The 10,110-nt window shown below is 37.3% G+C and overlaps 1 protein-coding gene across 1 annotated transcript; it reads left to right on the forward strand.

The window, feature by feature from the left end:
• The first annotated feature begins 439 nt into the window (after nt 1-439).
• LOC111455062 (V-type proton ATPase subunit a3-like) lies at nt 440-9,880 on the forward strand. Its single transcript, XM_023096587.1, has 18 exons — nt 440-740; nt 2,274-2,318; nt 2,496-2,615; nt 2,698-2,805; nt 3,016-3,126; nt 3,208-3,381; nt 3,774-3,911; nt 4,337-4,444; nt 4,543-4,650; nt 4,757-4,905; nt 5,322-5,475; nt 5,708-5,868; nt 5,971-6,177; nt 7,332-7,515; nt 7,602-7,685; nt 7,799-7,992; nt 8,494-8,553; nt 9,299-9,880. Exons 1-18 carry the CDS (start codon nt 594-596, stop codon nt 9,501-9,503), a joined length of 2,457 nt encoding a protein of 818 aa, XP_022952355.1. The 5' UTR covers nt 440-593; the 3' UTR covers nt 9,504-9,880.
• The last annotated feature ends 230 nt before the right edge of the window (nt 9,881-10,110 follow it).

Raw genomic sequence — 10,110 nt, forward strand, 5'->3', positions numbered from 1 at the left:
TTTTTTATGGTTCGGTAAGTTCATCTTGAATATTTATGATTGCCCTTCAATTATTATCGCTTAAATTGAATGTGTTATTAATATCAACCGAAATAAATAGATGATGCAAATTTAGTTTCGATTAATTATAATTTATAAAAATGAAATAAAATAAATAGTGATTATAAATCTCATTACTTATGGAATTTTGATTAATTAAAATTACAAAATGACAGTTATTTATTTTTAGTTTAATAATATATATTCTTTACCTGAATTTTTATTCCAACTTTTTATCGTTTCGGTTTTTATTCTTAGTAAAATTAATAAAAAAAAATATAATTTTAAAATTTAAGAATTAAATAACTAATTTGATACGATTTAATAATTTAATATTAAAAAAAAGAAAAAAAAAAAGAAAAAAAGAAAAAAACAGAACAGATGGAATCATGTTAACGTGGATGCTCGTGTCGCCTACGATCAATAGCATTCAACCCATCTCCTCTTCTTCTTCATCGTCCTCACCAGATTCGTCTGCGTTCTATTCTTCTCAGCCCCCATCAAGATTCTCAGATTGGCGCTGAAGATCTTCGTCGGAGGAAGGTCTTGGAACAATGGGCGATACCCGAGGTGGTTGCTGTCCATCCATGGATCTGTTCCGCTCCGAGCCGATGCAGCTGGTGCAGCTCATCATTCCCATCGAGTCTGCGCATCGCACTATCTCCTACCTTGGTGATCTCGGCCTTCTCCAATTCAAAGATGTATGTGCACCTTCTCGCTTGCACTCTTTTTTTAATCCTCCTGTTATTTAATTTCTGTTTATGCTGGGGAGAAATCGCGGATTGCTTAGATTGTGTGATCTGGATGCTTGTTTTTGTTTCTGTTGCTTGGAAATCATGAGGTTGTGCTGCGCGTACTCTTTTGATGCTTGGATTGAACTTGATTGCTAGTGTTCTTAGTTTATTGTGCTTCACTGCGATGGCTATGTGTTACGAGGATGTAAATTCTCTTGAATTTGTTGCAACCACTGGTAGTTTCAATTGATTTTTTGGTTTGAGTTTCACTGTACGCTTCGTTGCTTGATTATCCAGTAATCGTCAGCTTGTAGGACAGCATATTTTGTCTCATGGAATTGTCCTTGGAAACAGGGCTTGATAGTTAGTGAAAATGGGCGACGAAGGAACTCTAAAACCCGCGCAAAGGTTGAATATAGGATAGTATTCAGCAGTTCAAAATTCCTACTGTCTTAGTTATACTCCTGATGTAATTGTTCTTCATGATGTTCGGTCTCCAAATTTTTTGTGCTTATGCTCCATATGAAACCTCTCCTAGACGGATTTTAAAAACTTTGAGGGGAAGCCCGAAAGAAAAAGCCCAAAGAGGACAATATCTGCTAGTGGTGGGCTTGAGTTGTTTTAGATGATATCAGTGCCAGACACTGGGCGATGTGCCAGTGAAGAGGCTGAGCCCCAAAGGGGGATGAACACGAGGCGGTTTGCTAGCAAGGACGCTGGGCCTCGAAGGAGGGTGAATTGGAGGGTCTCAAATCGATTGGCGAGGGCAACGAGTGCCAGTGAGGACGCTGGGTCCCAAAGGAGGTGGATTGTGAGATCCCACACTGGTTGGAGAGGGAAACAAAACATTTTTATATAGATGTGGAAACCTCTCCCTAGCAGACATGTTTTAAAAATCTTAAGAGGAAGCCTAAAAGGGAAAGCCCAAAGAGAACAATATATGTTAGCAATGGGCTTAGACTGTTATAGTAATTAACTTGAACTAAGACGTATATTTTTAAGCTCCTTTGAGACTATCTAATTTTGTTTGTATCACCACAATAACAGATTTCTCATGATTTAAACAGTTCATTTCGTGCTGAGTGTATTCTCGTTGAACTAAAATTCCCAAAATATTTAGCCGTATGGACAAGATTTTACCACCTCAGACGAAACACGAGGGGCTAGTCTCGTGCCTGATCCTTACATTGGAAGAATATATTTATTATACATGTTGTAATATTATTTTTCTTATGGATTTTTTTTTTTTTTTGTAATATTATAGCATATGTATTTTTGATGGAATATGATACTCATTGATGTTATGAGTCATTACTAGAGTAAATGTGTACCAGTTTCCTGCTGTTTTCTTACCTGTTGAAGTAGAACACTCATATATCACATGTAGTCATTTCCAAAATTGATATTCAGCATGCTGCTAACTCTTGGTTCTTCTAGAACAGTTTTTTCCATTGTCATTCGTTCTGCTATTCCTGATACTCAATGTATTAATTTTTCCAGCTCAATGCCGAAAAAAGCCCGTTCCAGCGTACTTATGCTGCACAGGTATGTCTCGACCCATATCCCAAATGTGGATCAATTGTCTGTGCTACTATGATATATACAATGGTTTGGCAATGATCAAATTCGAGCTCTGCTATGCGCAATACTTGTCACTTTAAACTACATCTACATTTCTCTTTCTCTGTTGAACTTACGTTTCTTGTTCTTGGTTCTAACAAGATCAAAAGATGTGGAGAGATGGCACGCAAATTGAATTTTTTCAAGGAACAAATGTTGAAGGCTGGGTTGCCAAGCAAAAGCTCCATTTCACAAGTTGATATCAACATAGATGACCTTGAGGTATCCTACAATTTTATTACTACCTAAAATGGTTTCTTGTGCTTCATGTCTTGACCGTTTTTCTTTTTTTATCACATTGAAGGTCAAACTTGGTGAGCTTGAGGCAGAACTGATTGAGATAAATGCTAATAGTGAGAAGCTACAGCGTTCCTACAATGAGCTTGTGGAGTATAAGCTTGTTCTACAGAAGGTAATCCTTTTGAACTTTAACCTAGAAAAGTTAGTCATTTCCTGTCAAATCATGTGATTCGAGAAAATAGTCGCATGCTAGCTTCTTTCTGTATATTATTCATGGTCATAGTGTTGGAATTTTTGGGATTAGAGAAATGCTGTGATAAGTAAATTTGTCATTTTTCCATTCACCTATGAGTTAGAAAGTTGATGAATTTCCTTTTGTTAGGCTGGTGACTTTTTCGGTGCAGCACAAAGCAGTGCCATAGAGCAGCAAAGAGAGTTTGAATCAAGACGAGTTGGTGGAGATTCAATAGAAGTTCCATTGTTGTTGGAACAAGTACAATTTTGACCTTTTCTTTTCATGTTTAAGCGATCTTCAATTTTTAAATTGTTTAATTCCATTCCTCTTGTGACGAAGGAATCATCTGTGGATCAGTCAAAGCCAGTTAACTTGGGATTTCTTTCTGGTCTTGTTCCTCGGGGAAAATCTATGGCATTTGAGAGGATACTTTTTCGTGCTACCAGGGGTAATGTGTTTCTGAAGCAGGCTGTAGTTGAGGATCCTGTTCCAGATCCTATCTCTGGAGAGAAGGTAGTGAATACAGTGTAATTTTTTGTATTGTAACGATTGTGCTTACTTTTTCATGCATTTGCGACCTCTTAGTAGCACAAGCATTAGATGTTCAGAACTTGATTAGTTGGGAAAATTTTCATTGTTGGTTCCTATGATCCTCCTCCCCTCTCATGAATTGTTATGTTTTTTTTTTTAAATATGATCTTAATTCATGATATTATACTCAAAATAATTTCTATTCGTGATGTTTATTGGTGCATAAAACTTGATCTGTGATCGATGATCTTAATTCATGATATTATACTCAAAATAATTTCTATTCGTGATGTTTATTGGTGCATAAAACTTGATCTGTGATCGTGCATCAACTTTTGTTATATCATAATTTTTTTGTCCAATGTCGACTACAGGTTGAGAAAAACGTGTTTGTTGTTTTCTATTCTGGAGAAAGAGCAAAGAATAAGATTCTAAAAATATGTGAGGCGTTTGGAGCAAATCGATACCCTTTTACTGAGGACTTGGGGAAACAAGCCCAAATGATTGCCGAGGTATTGAATCTACTCCTGCTTGAATTGAATTTGATCTCCTAGGTGTCTCTTGACTATGAATTTAAAGTTATTCTTGTTTTCTACAAAGCTTGGCTTTTCTTATTATTTGCTCGATACGGGTTTTCTGTTGCCTGCGGTCTGTGTTGATTTAGTAGATCAAAATATTTCTTACGTCGGAGTTTACTTGGGGAGTCTTTTTTGTTCGCATCTAGTAGGTTATCCATGTATGTTTGGTTGTTTCTATTAAATTTTTTAATCATGAAGCCTCTTCGGTTTCCAAGTCGAAAAGGCGTAAGCTTAAAATATCAGTTGGAATATAGATTGTTTGTGTTATTGCATTTTTCATTATAGTTATCAGTTTCCTGCTGAGGTTCTATTTCGATATTTTGCGTTCTAACTTAAAATACATAATACCATGAATATAGGTTTCTGGAAAACTGGCTGAGCTGAAGACTACCATAGATGTAGGGCTGCTGCACCGGGCTAATCTATTGCAGACTATTGGAGAACATTTTGAAATTTGGAATCTCTTGGTCTGTCATAAACTCTACTCTATTTCTGGGTTGTAATGTGGATTTCGATATTTTATGTGGTGTTCTAATTTTCTTACATTACTTTTTGAACTCGGAAGGCGAGGAAGGAAAAATCCATATACCATATCTTGAACATGCTTAGCCTTGACGTAACTAAACAATGTCTGGTCGCAGAGGGGTGGGGTCCTGTTTTTGCAACAAAACAGGTAAATCTTCTGCTTAGTTGTTTGTTCTATGAGCGATGTAAATAAAAATTGAGATTTTTGTTAGAAGAATTGAATATTAGTTTTGACACCAAATTTGATATTTCAGATTCAGGAAGCACTCCAGCGAGCAGCATCTGATTCCAACTCCCAAGTTGGAGCAATTTTCCAGGTTTTATTAACTACAGAAGCACCGCCTACTTATTTTCGAACAAACAAATTCTCCACTGCTTTTCAAGAAATTGTTGATGCATATGGGTAAGTTAGTCTGATTTTCAATCAACTATTGGTCCTTGTTAGATTCCATGTTTCTTTGTGGACTTTGGTGGCAAAGCCTTTTTATAATTTTCCGTTCGGTCTTGAGCTTCCTTTTTCCATACTTCATGGTTATCATTGTTTTGAAGAATACTTGAAACATTAACTTAATATTATCTCTCCCCGCGCTTTTCAGTAACCCGGTATTAATATTTCTAGCTAGATCATGCTCCATGTTGTAATATTCTCGTTCTCGTTCTCGTTCTCCCGAGTAGTACTTTCTAATTATGTAGGTAGGAGGTTGAGAACTTTGTCAATTTCTTATTGTGTCTCTGGCAGATCTTCCTAGTTTAAATGCATCTTGGTCAACATGTTACTGGCAGAAATATGACTGAACTTAATCTGTTATGTTATTTCAGGGTGGCAAGGTATCAAGAAGCCAATCCTGGTGTATATACCATCGTCACGTTCCCATTTCTATTTGCTGTTATGTTTGGTGATTGGGGGCATGGAATATGTCTGTTACTTGCAACACTGTATTTTATATTGCGGGAAAAGAAACTTTCCTCTCAGGTAATTTCCGAGCACTTACTACTAATTTAACCCAGAAGTTCACAGAACTATATGATCATGTTATTCCCATCAATATGGGTCTGTCCTAACAGTTAGGATTCTGACCCAGATGGCAATGCTTCTACTTCTTTTGCCTTAATATCTTTTCGTTGGATCTTTTTCGTCGAGAAAGCTTGTTACTTAGAGGGGAAATTTGGTGAAATCTAACTTTTTTTTCCTTTTCAAATTTCAGAAGCTTGGAGATATCACTGAAATGGCCTTCGGTGGACGCTATGTCATTTTAATGATGTCGCTATTTTCAATATACACAGGTCTGATCTATAATGAGTTCTTCTCAGTCCCATTTGAACTGTTTGGTCGCTCAGCCTATGAATGTCGTAGTCCTGATTGCAGGTATATCAATGTAACCTTTAATGTACTCTGTCCATGTTTTTCTGTAATTCATGCTATGAGACTTGGTAATGATGGTCAGTCCTGTAATCCTCGCCATTGTAGTGATTCTACCAATGTGGGGTTGATAAAGGCGGGTTCTACGTATCCGTTTGGCTTGGATCCTGTATGGCATGGCACTCGAAGTGAGCTTCCATTTCTTAACTCTCTGAAAATGAAAATGTCTATCCTCCTTGGAGTTGCACAAATGAACCTTGGAATTATAATAAGCTATTTCAATGCTACATTTTTCAAGAACAGCATCAATATCTGGTGAGTTGTTTTATGCCATTTTTACTTTTCTATCGTTCTTCCATGTTTTTACATAGTGAGATATTTCTGATTTGTATTAGGGGTGAATCATTGTGATAGGAATGCTATTAGGACAGAATCATTATAGGAAGTGCTGTTGCTATATGATTAAGGAGGTGTTTCTGAATACCCCCTCCCGAGATAAGGGCAGAGTTTTGTGGCACGCTAGCTTCTTTTTTCGTGTGGGGCTCATGACTTAAAAGACATAATAGGATCTTTGGAGAGGGGGCGAGATTGTGGGAGGAGGTTGGGATGGTGTTCGGTTTCATGCTTCTTTGTGTGCATCTGTTACCAGGTCGGATTGGAGGCCTTTCTTGTAGTTAGGTCGGACTCCTTTTTGCTGGACAAGTTTTTGTATGTCCTTGTACTTATCATTTCTCTCAATGAAAGCTTGGTAAGAAAAAGTTAGGGTAGATTGATGAATATTATTACCGTAGGAAGGACATATTAGTTATTAGTCAGAGGATTGGTTTGTAATACAGAGGGTGAGATGAGTATGAAGGTAGGAAATTGTTTAGTGAGTTTAGTCAGATGAGCAGATATTGTCTTCTGGACTTTCACTTTCGGGCTGCTGCTCAAGGTTTTTAAAACACGTCTCCTAGCGAGAGGTTTCCACGCCCTTATAAAAAATGTTTCGTTCTCCTCCCCAACCAATGTGTGATCTCACAATCCATCCTCCTTGGGGGCCCAGCGTCTTCGCTGGCACACCGCTTAGTGTCCGGCTTTGATACCATTTGTAACTGCCCAAGCCCAGCGCTAGCACATATTGTCCTCTTTGGGCCTTCACTTTCGGGCTTCCCCTCAAGGTTTTTAAAATGCATCTACTGGGGAGAGGTTTCCACACCTTTATAAGCAATGTTTCGTTCCCCTCTCCAACCTCTCCTTAGTAGACGCGTTTGAATAACATTGAAGGAAAGCCCAAAAGGGAAAGCCGAAATAGAACAATATCTGCTAGCAGTGGGCTTGGGCTGTTACAGCGGTTCTAACTAACTCAAGTACTTTGGGGTTATATCACACTGCTCTTCATACTATATAACAACTGTCAAAAATTGTAAACAAATGGTTTGCTTTGCTTGTTTGCCAACATTGGATTGACTTGTGCGTACAATTTTCAGGTTCCAATTCCTGCCACAAATGATATTTCTGAACAGCCTTTTCGGTTATCTTTCACTTCTCATCATCGTAAAGTGGTGCACTGGTTCGAACGCCGATCTGTACCACGTAATGATATACATGTTTCTCGGCCCCACTGAAGATCTGGCTGAAAATCAACTTTTTCCTGGGCAGAAAAATGTTCAGGTCTCCTCCTCCCACTTGTACTAATGTTTCTATGAACTCTTGCATTTATTTTCCTCATATTCATCTTCTTTCCCTCCTATTTCCAGATTGTGCTGCTCTTACTGGCCCTTGTTGCTGTGCCATGGATGCTGCTTCCAAAGCCTTTTCTTTTGAAGAAACAGCACGAACAGGTCTGCTGCTTTGGATGCTCTTACTAGCCCTGGTTGTGTTTGTGTGTGTCTGGCTGGGTGGGGGATCCCTTATTATATTTGACGAGGTTTTCTAACAATCATGTTTCCTTCAGAGGTTCCAAGGCCAGTCTTATGCGCCTCTTCCAAGTGGTGATGATTCCCTTGAGTTGGATTCGCATCACGATTCACATGGTCATGAGGAGTTCGAGTTCAGTGAGGTTTTTGTGCATCAACTTATACATACCATTGAATTTGTGCTTGGAGCAGTGTCAAACACAGCTTCCTATCTTCGTCTATGGGCTTTAAGGTATATAAATCAAGTGGTATTCCTTTTCAGTTTTTTGGTTGTGTATTTTATTGCTACTCTACCGGTTGTTAGTTGTTTTTTACTTTTTTATTTTTTTTATTATAAGAACCACTCTTTATCGATTATAGATTCACTATTTGGAAAGGTTAATTCAAATGGTATCTTTTTGAGCTTTCTTATCGCTAGCAGATATTATTCTTTCTGAGCTTTCCCTTTTGGGCTTTCTCTCAAGGTTTTAAAACGCATCTACATCTCATAAATGAAATTTGATGTTCAGAAAACTTCTGTTAGAACTTAGAACCACAATAAATGCCATATGGAGTTAAAAGATTCCAATGTTCCCTTCAAAAAAAAAAAAAAAAAGAAAGAAAAGAAAACTCCATTTGTTCTGTATGAACATGGGGGAGTGCTAGTAATAACTAATTGTCTTCAGTGACCTGTTCTCTTTAGGGTTTGGTATTTTTATTTTGTTTATTAATTATTTTCTTTTTTGTTATCCAGTCTTGCGCACTCAGAGTTATCGAGCGTGTTTTATGACAAGGTTCTCGTTCTATCTGCGGGGTATGTAACTCTTCTTCATATACCTTCTTTGCCCTCAATTTTTTTTCCCTAAATTATAGACTAGGAGATGTGGAGAACTGGACCTATTGATGCACCTAAATGGTAGGCCGCATTATGCAGCTGTTGTGCTTTTAGAGCATTCTATATAATCATCTAAGCTGGTGGTAGTGAATGGTAATTACCAATTGTTGCATTATCTGGGAACTTTGGTGTGAGAAAAACTATAGAATCTTTAGGGCGAAAGAGAACTTTTGTTAGATTCTATGTTTTTCATTGGAGATCAGAAGCTATCTTTTTGTAGTTACTCGTTAAGTCTTATCTTTTCGTAGTTCCACCTTTTTTTGTTACTTCTTTTTTGTAACAATTCAAGCCCACCGCTAGCCGATATTGTCTTTAGCTTCCACTTTTTTTTTGTTACTTCTTTTTTGTAACAATTCAAGCCCACCGCTAGCCGATATTGTCTTTAGCTTCCACTTTTTTTTTGTTACTTTTTTTTTGTAACAATTCAAGCCCACTGCTAGCAGATATTGTCTTTCTTGGACTTTTTCTTTTAGGCTTCCCCTCAAGGTTTTTAAAACGTGTTAGCTAGGGAGAGGTTTCCACACCCTTATAAATAATGCTTCGTTCTCCTCCCCTACCGACGTAGAATCTCACATTTTTTTTTTTTATGAAAGCTCTGTTTTGCATTTAAAAAAATTTCAATGGTTATAACATAACATTAAAAAAACATTTTATTTCCTCATAGGTTCAACAACATTGTAATCTTAATAGTAGGCATCATCGTTTTCATTTTCGCTACCGTTGGTGTGTTGCTGTTGATGGAGACTTTAAGTGCTTTCCTTCACGCACTGCGTCTTCATTGGGTCGAGTTCCAAAACAAGTTCTACGAGGGAGACGGCTACAAATTCCTTCCTTTCTCATTTGCATTGCTAGATGAAGATGATGAATAATAATCTTCAGTTTCAACATGAAGCCCATGAGAGAAAAGCTCTGTTTTGGTTTGGTTTGGTTTGGTTTGGTTTGGTTTGTGCACAGAAGTGGTTTGTATTGATTCTTTAATTTAAATATGGTAAGGTAATTGGCACTGCCATTGCCCTTGTTGAGGAGTGCCTAAGCCTGAGGTTTTGGGCATTAGCACTACTTGTTCCTTTTTAATGGAAAATAAATTGGGTTCTTAGACAGGCCCCAGTGCCTTTATAAGTGGTATCACTGACGTGCTAGTGTAATAAACAAGGTTATTGAGTCAATTTCCCTATATTTATAGGCATTTATGCCTGCGAACATTTATGAAATCAAATGAAGAGGATCGAACAATTTCTTTGCACTCTTTCTAATTTGATGAATTTGGTTGATCGTATCATTTTCTATTTCATCCTTATGAATTCTATACTCGAAATTGCGATTAGATCTATTTATCAATCAGTTCAATACGTTTCTTTATGTACCTATAGGTAGACATAAAGTTCTTCTAAATTATTCCCAAGAGGTCCAAATCTCAATATTCTTTTATCGCTCAATAAAACTATTGTAACGTCCGAAAAAAAAAAAAAAAAAACG

Source organism: Cucurbita moschata, unplaced genomic scaffold (assembly GCF_002738365.1).
Source record: "Cucurbita moschata cultivar Rifu unplaced genomic scaffold, Cmos_1.0 Cmo_Scf00017, whole genome shotgun sequence".
In the NCBI taxonomy this organism is placed as follows: domain Eukaryota; kingdom Viridiplantae; phylum Streptophyta; class Magnoliopsida; order Cucurbitales; family Cucurbitaceae; genus Cucurbita; species Cucurbita moschata.

Bases quoted from the DNA above. Each gene is read 5' to 3' on its own strand.
- LOC111455062 (XM_023096587.1), top strand. From the start codon at position 594: ATGGGCGATACCCGAGGTGGTTGCTGTCCATCCATGGATCTGTTCCGC. The intron at 3,382-3,773 runs GTAGTGAATACA...TGTCGACTACAG, and splicing joins ATCCTATCTCTGGAGAGAAG to GTTGAGAAAAACGTGTTTGT. The intron at 5,869-5,970 runs GTATATCAATGT...TCGCCATTGTAG, and splicing joins TGTCGTAGTCCTGATTGCAG to TGATTCTACCAATGTGGGGT.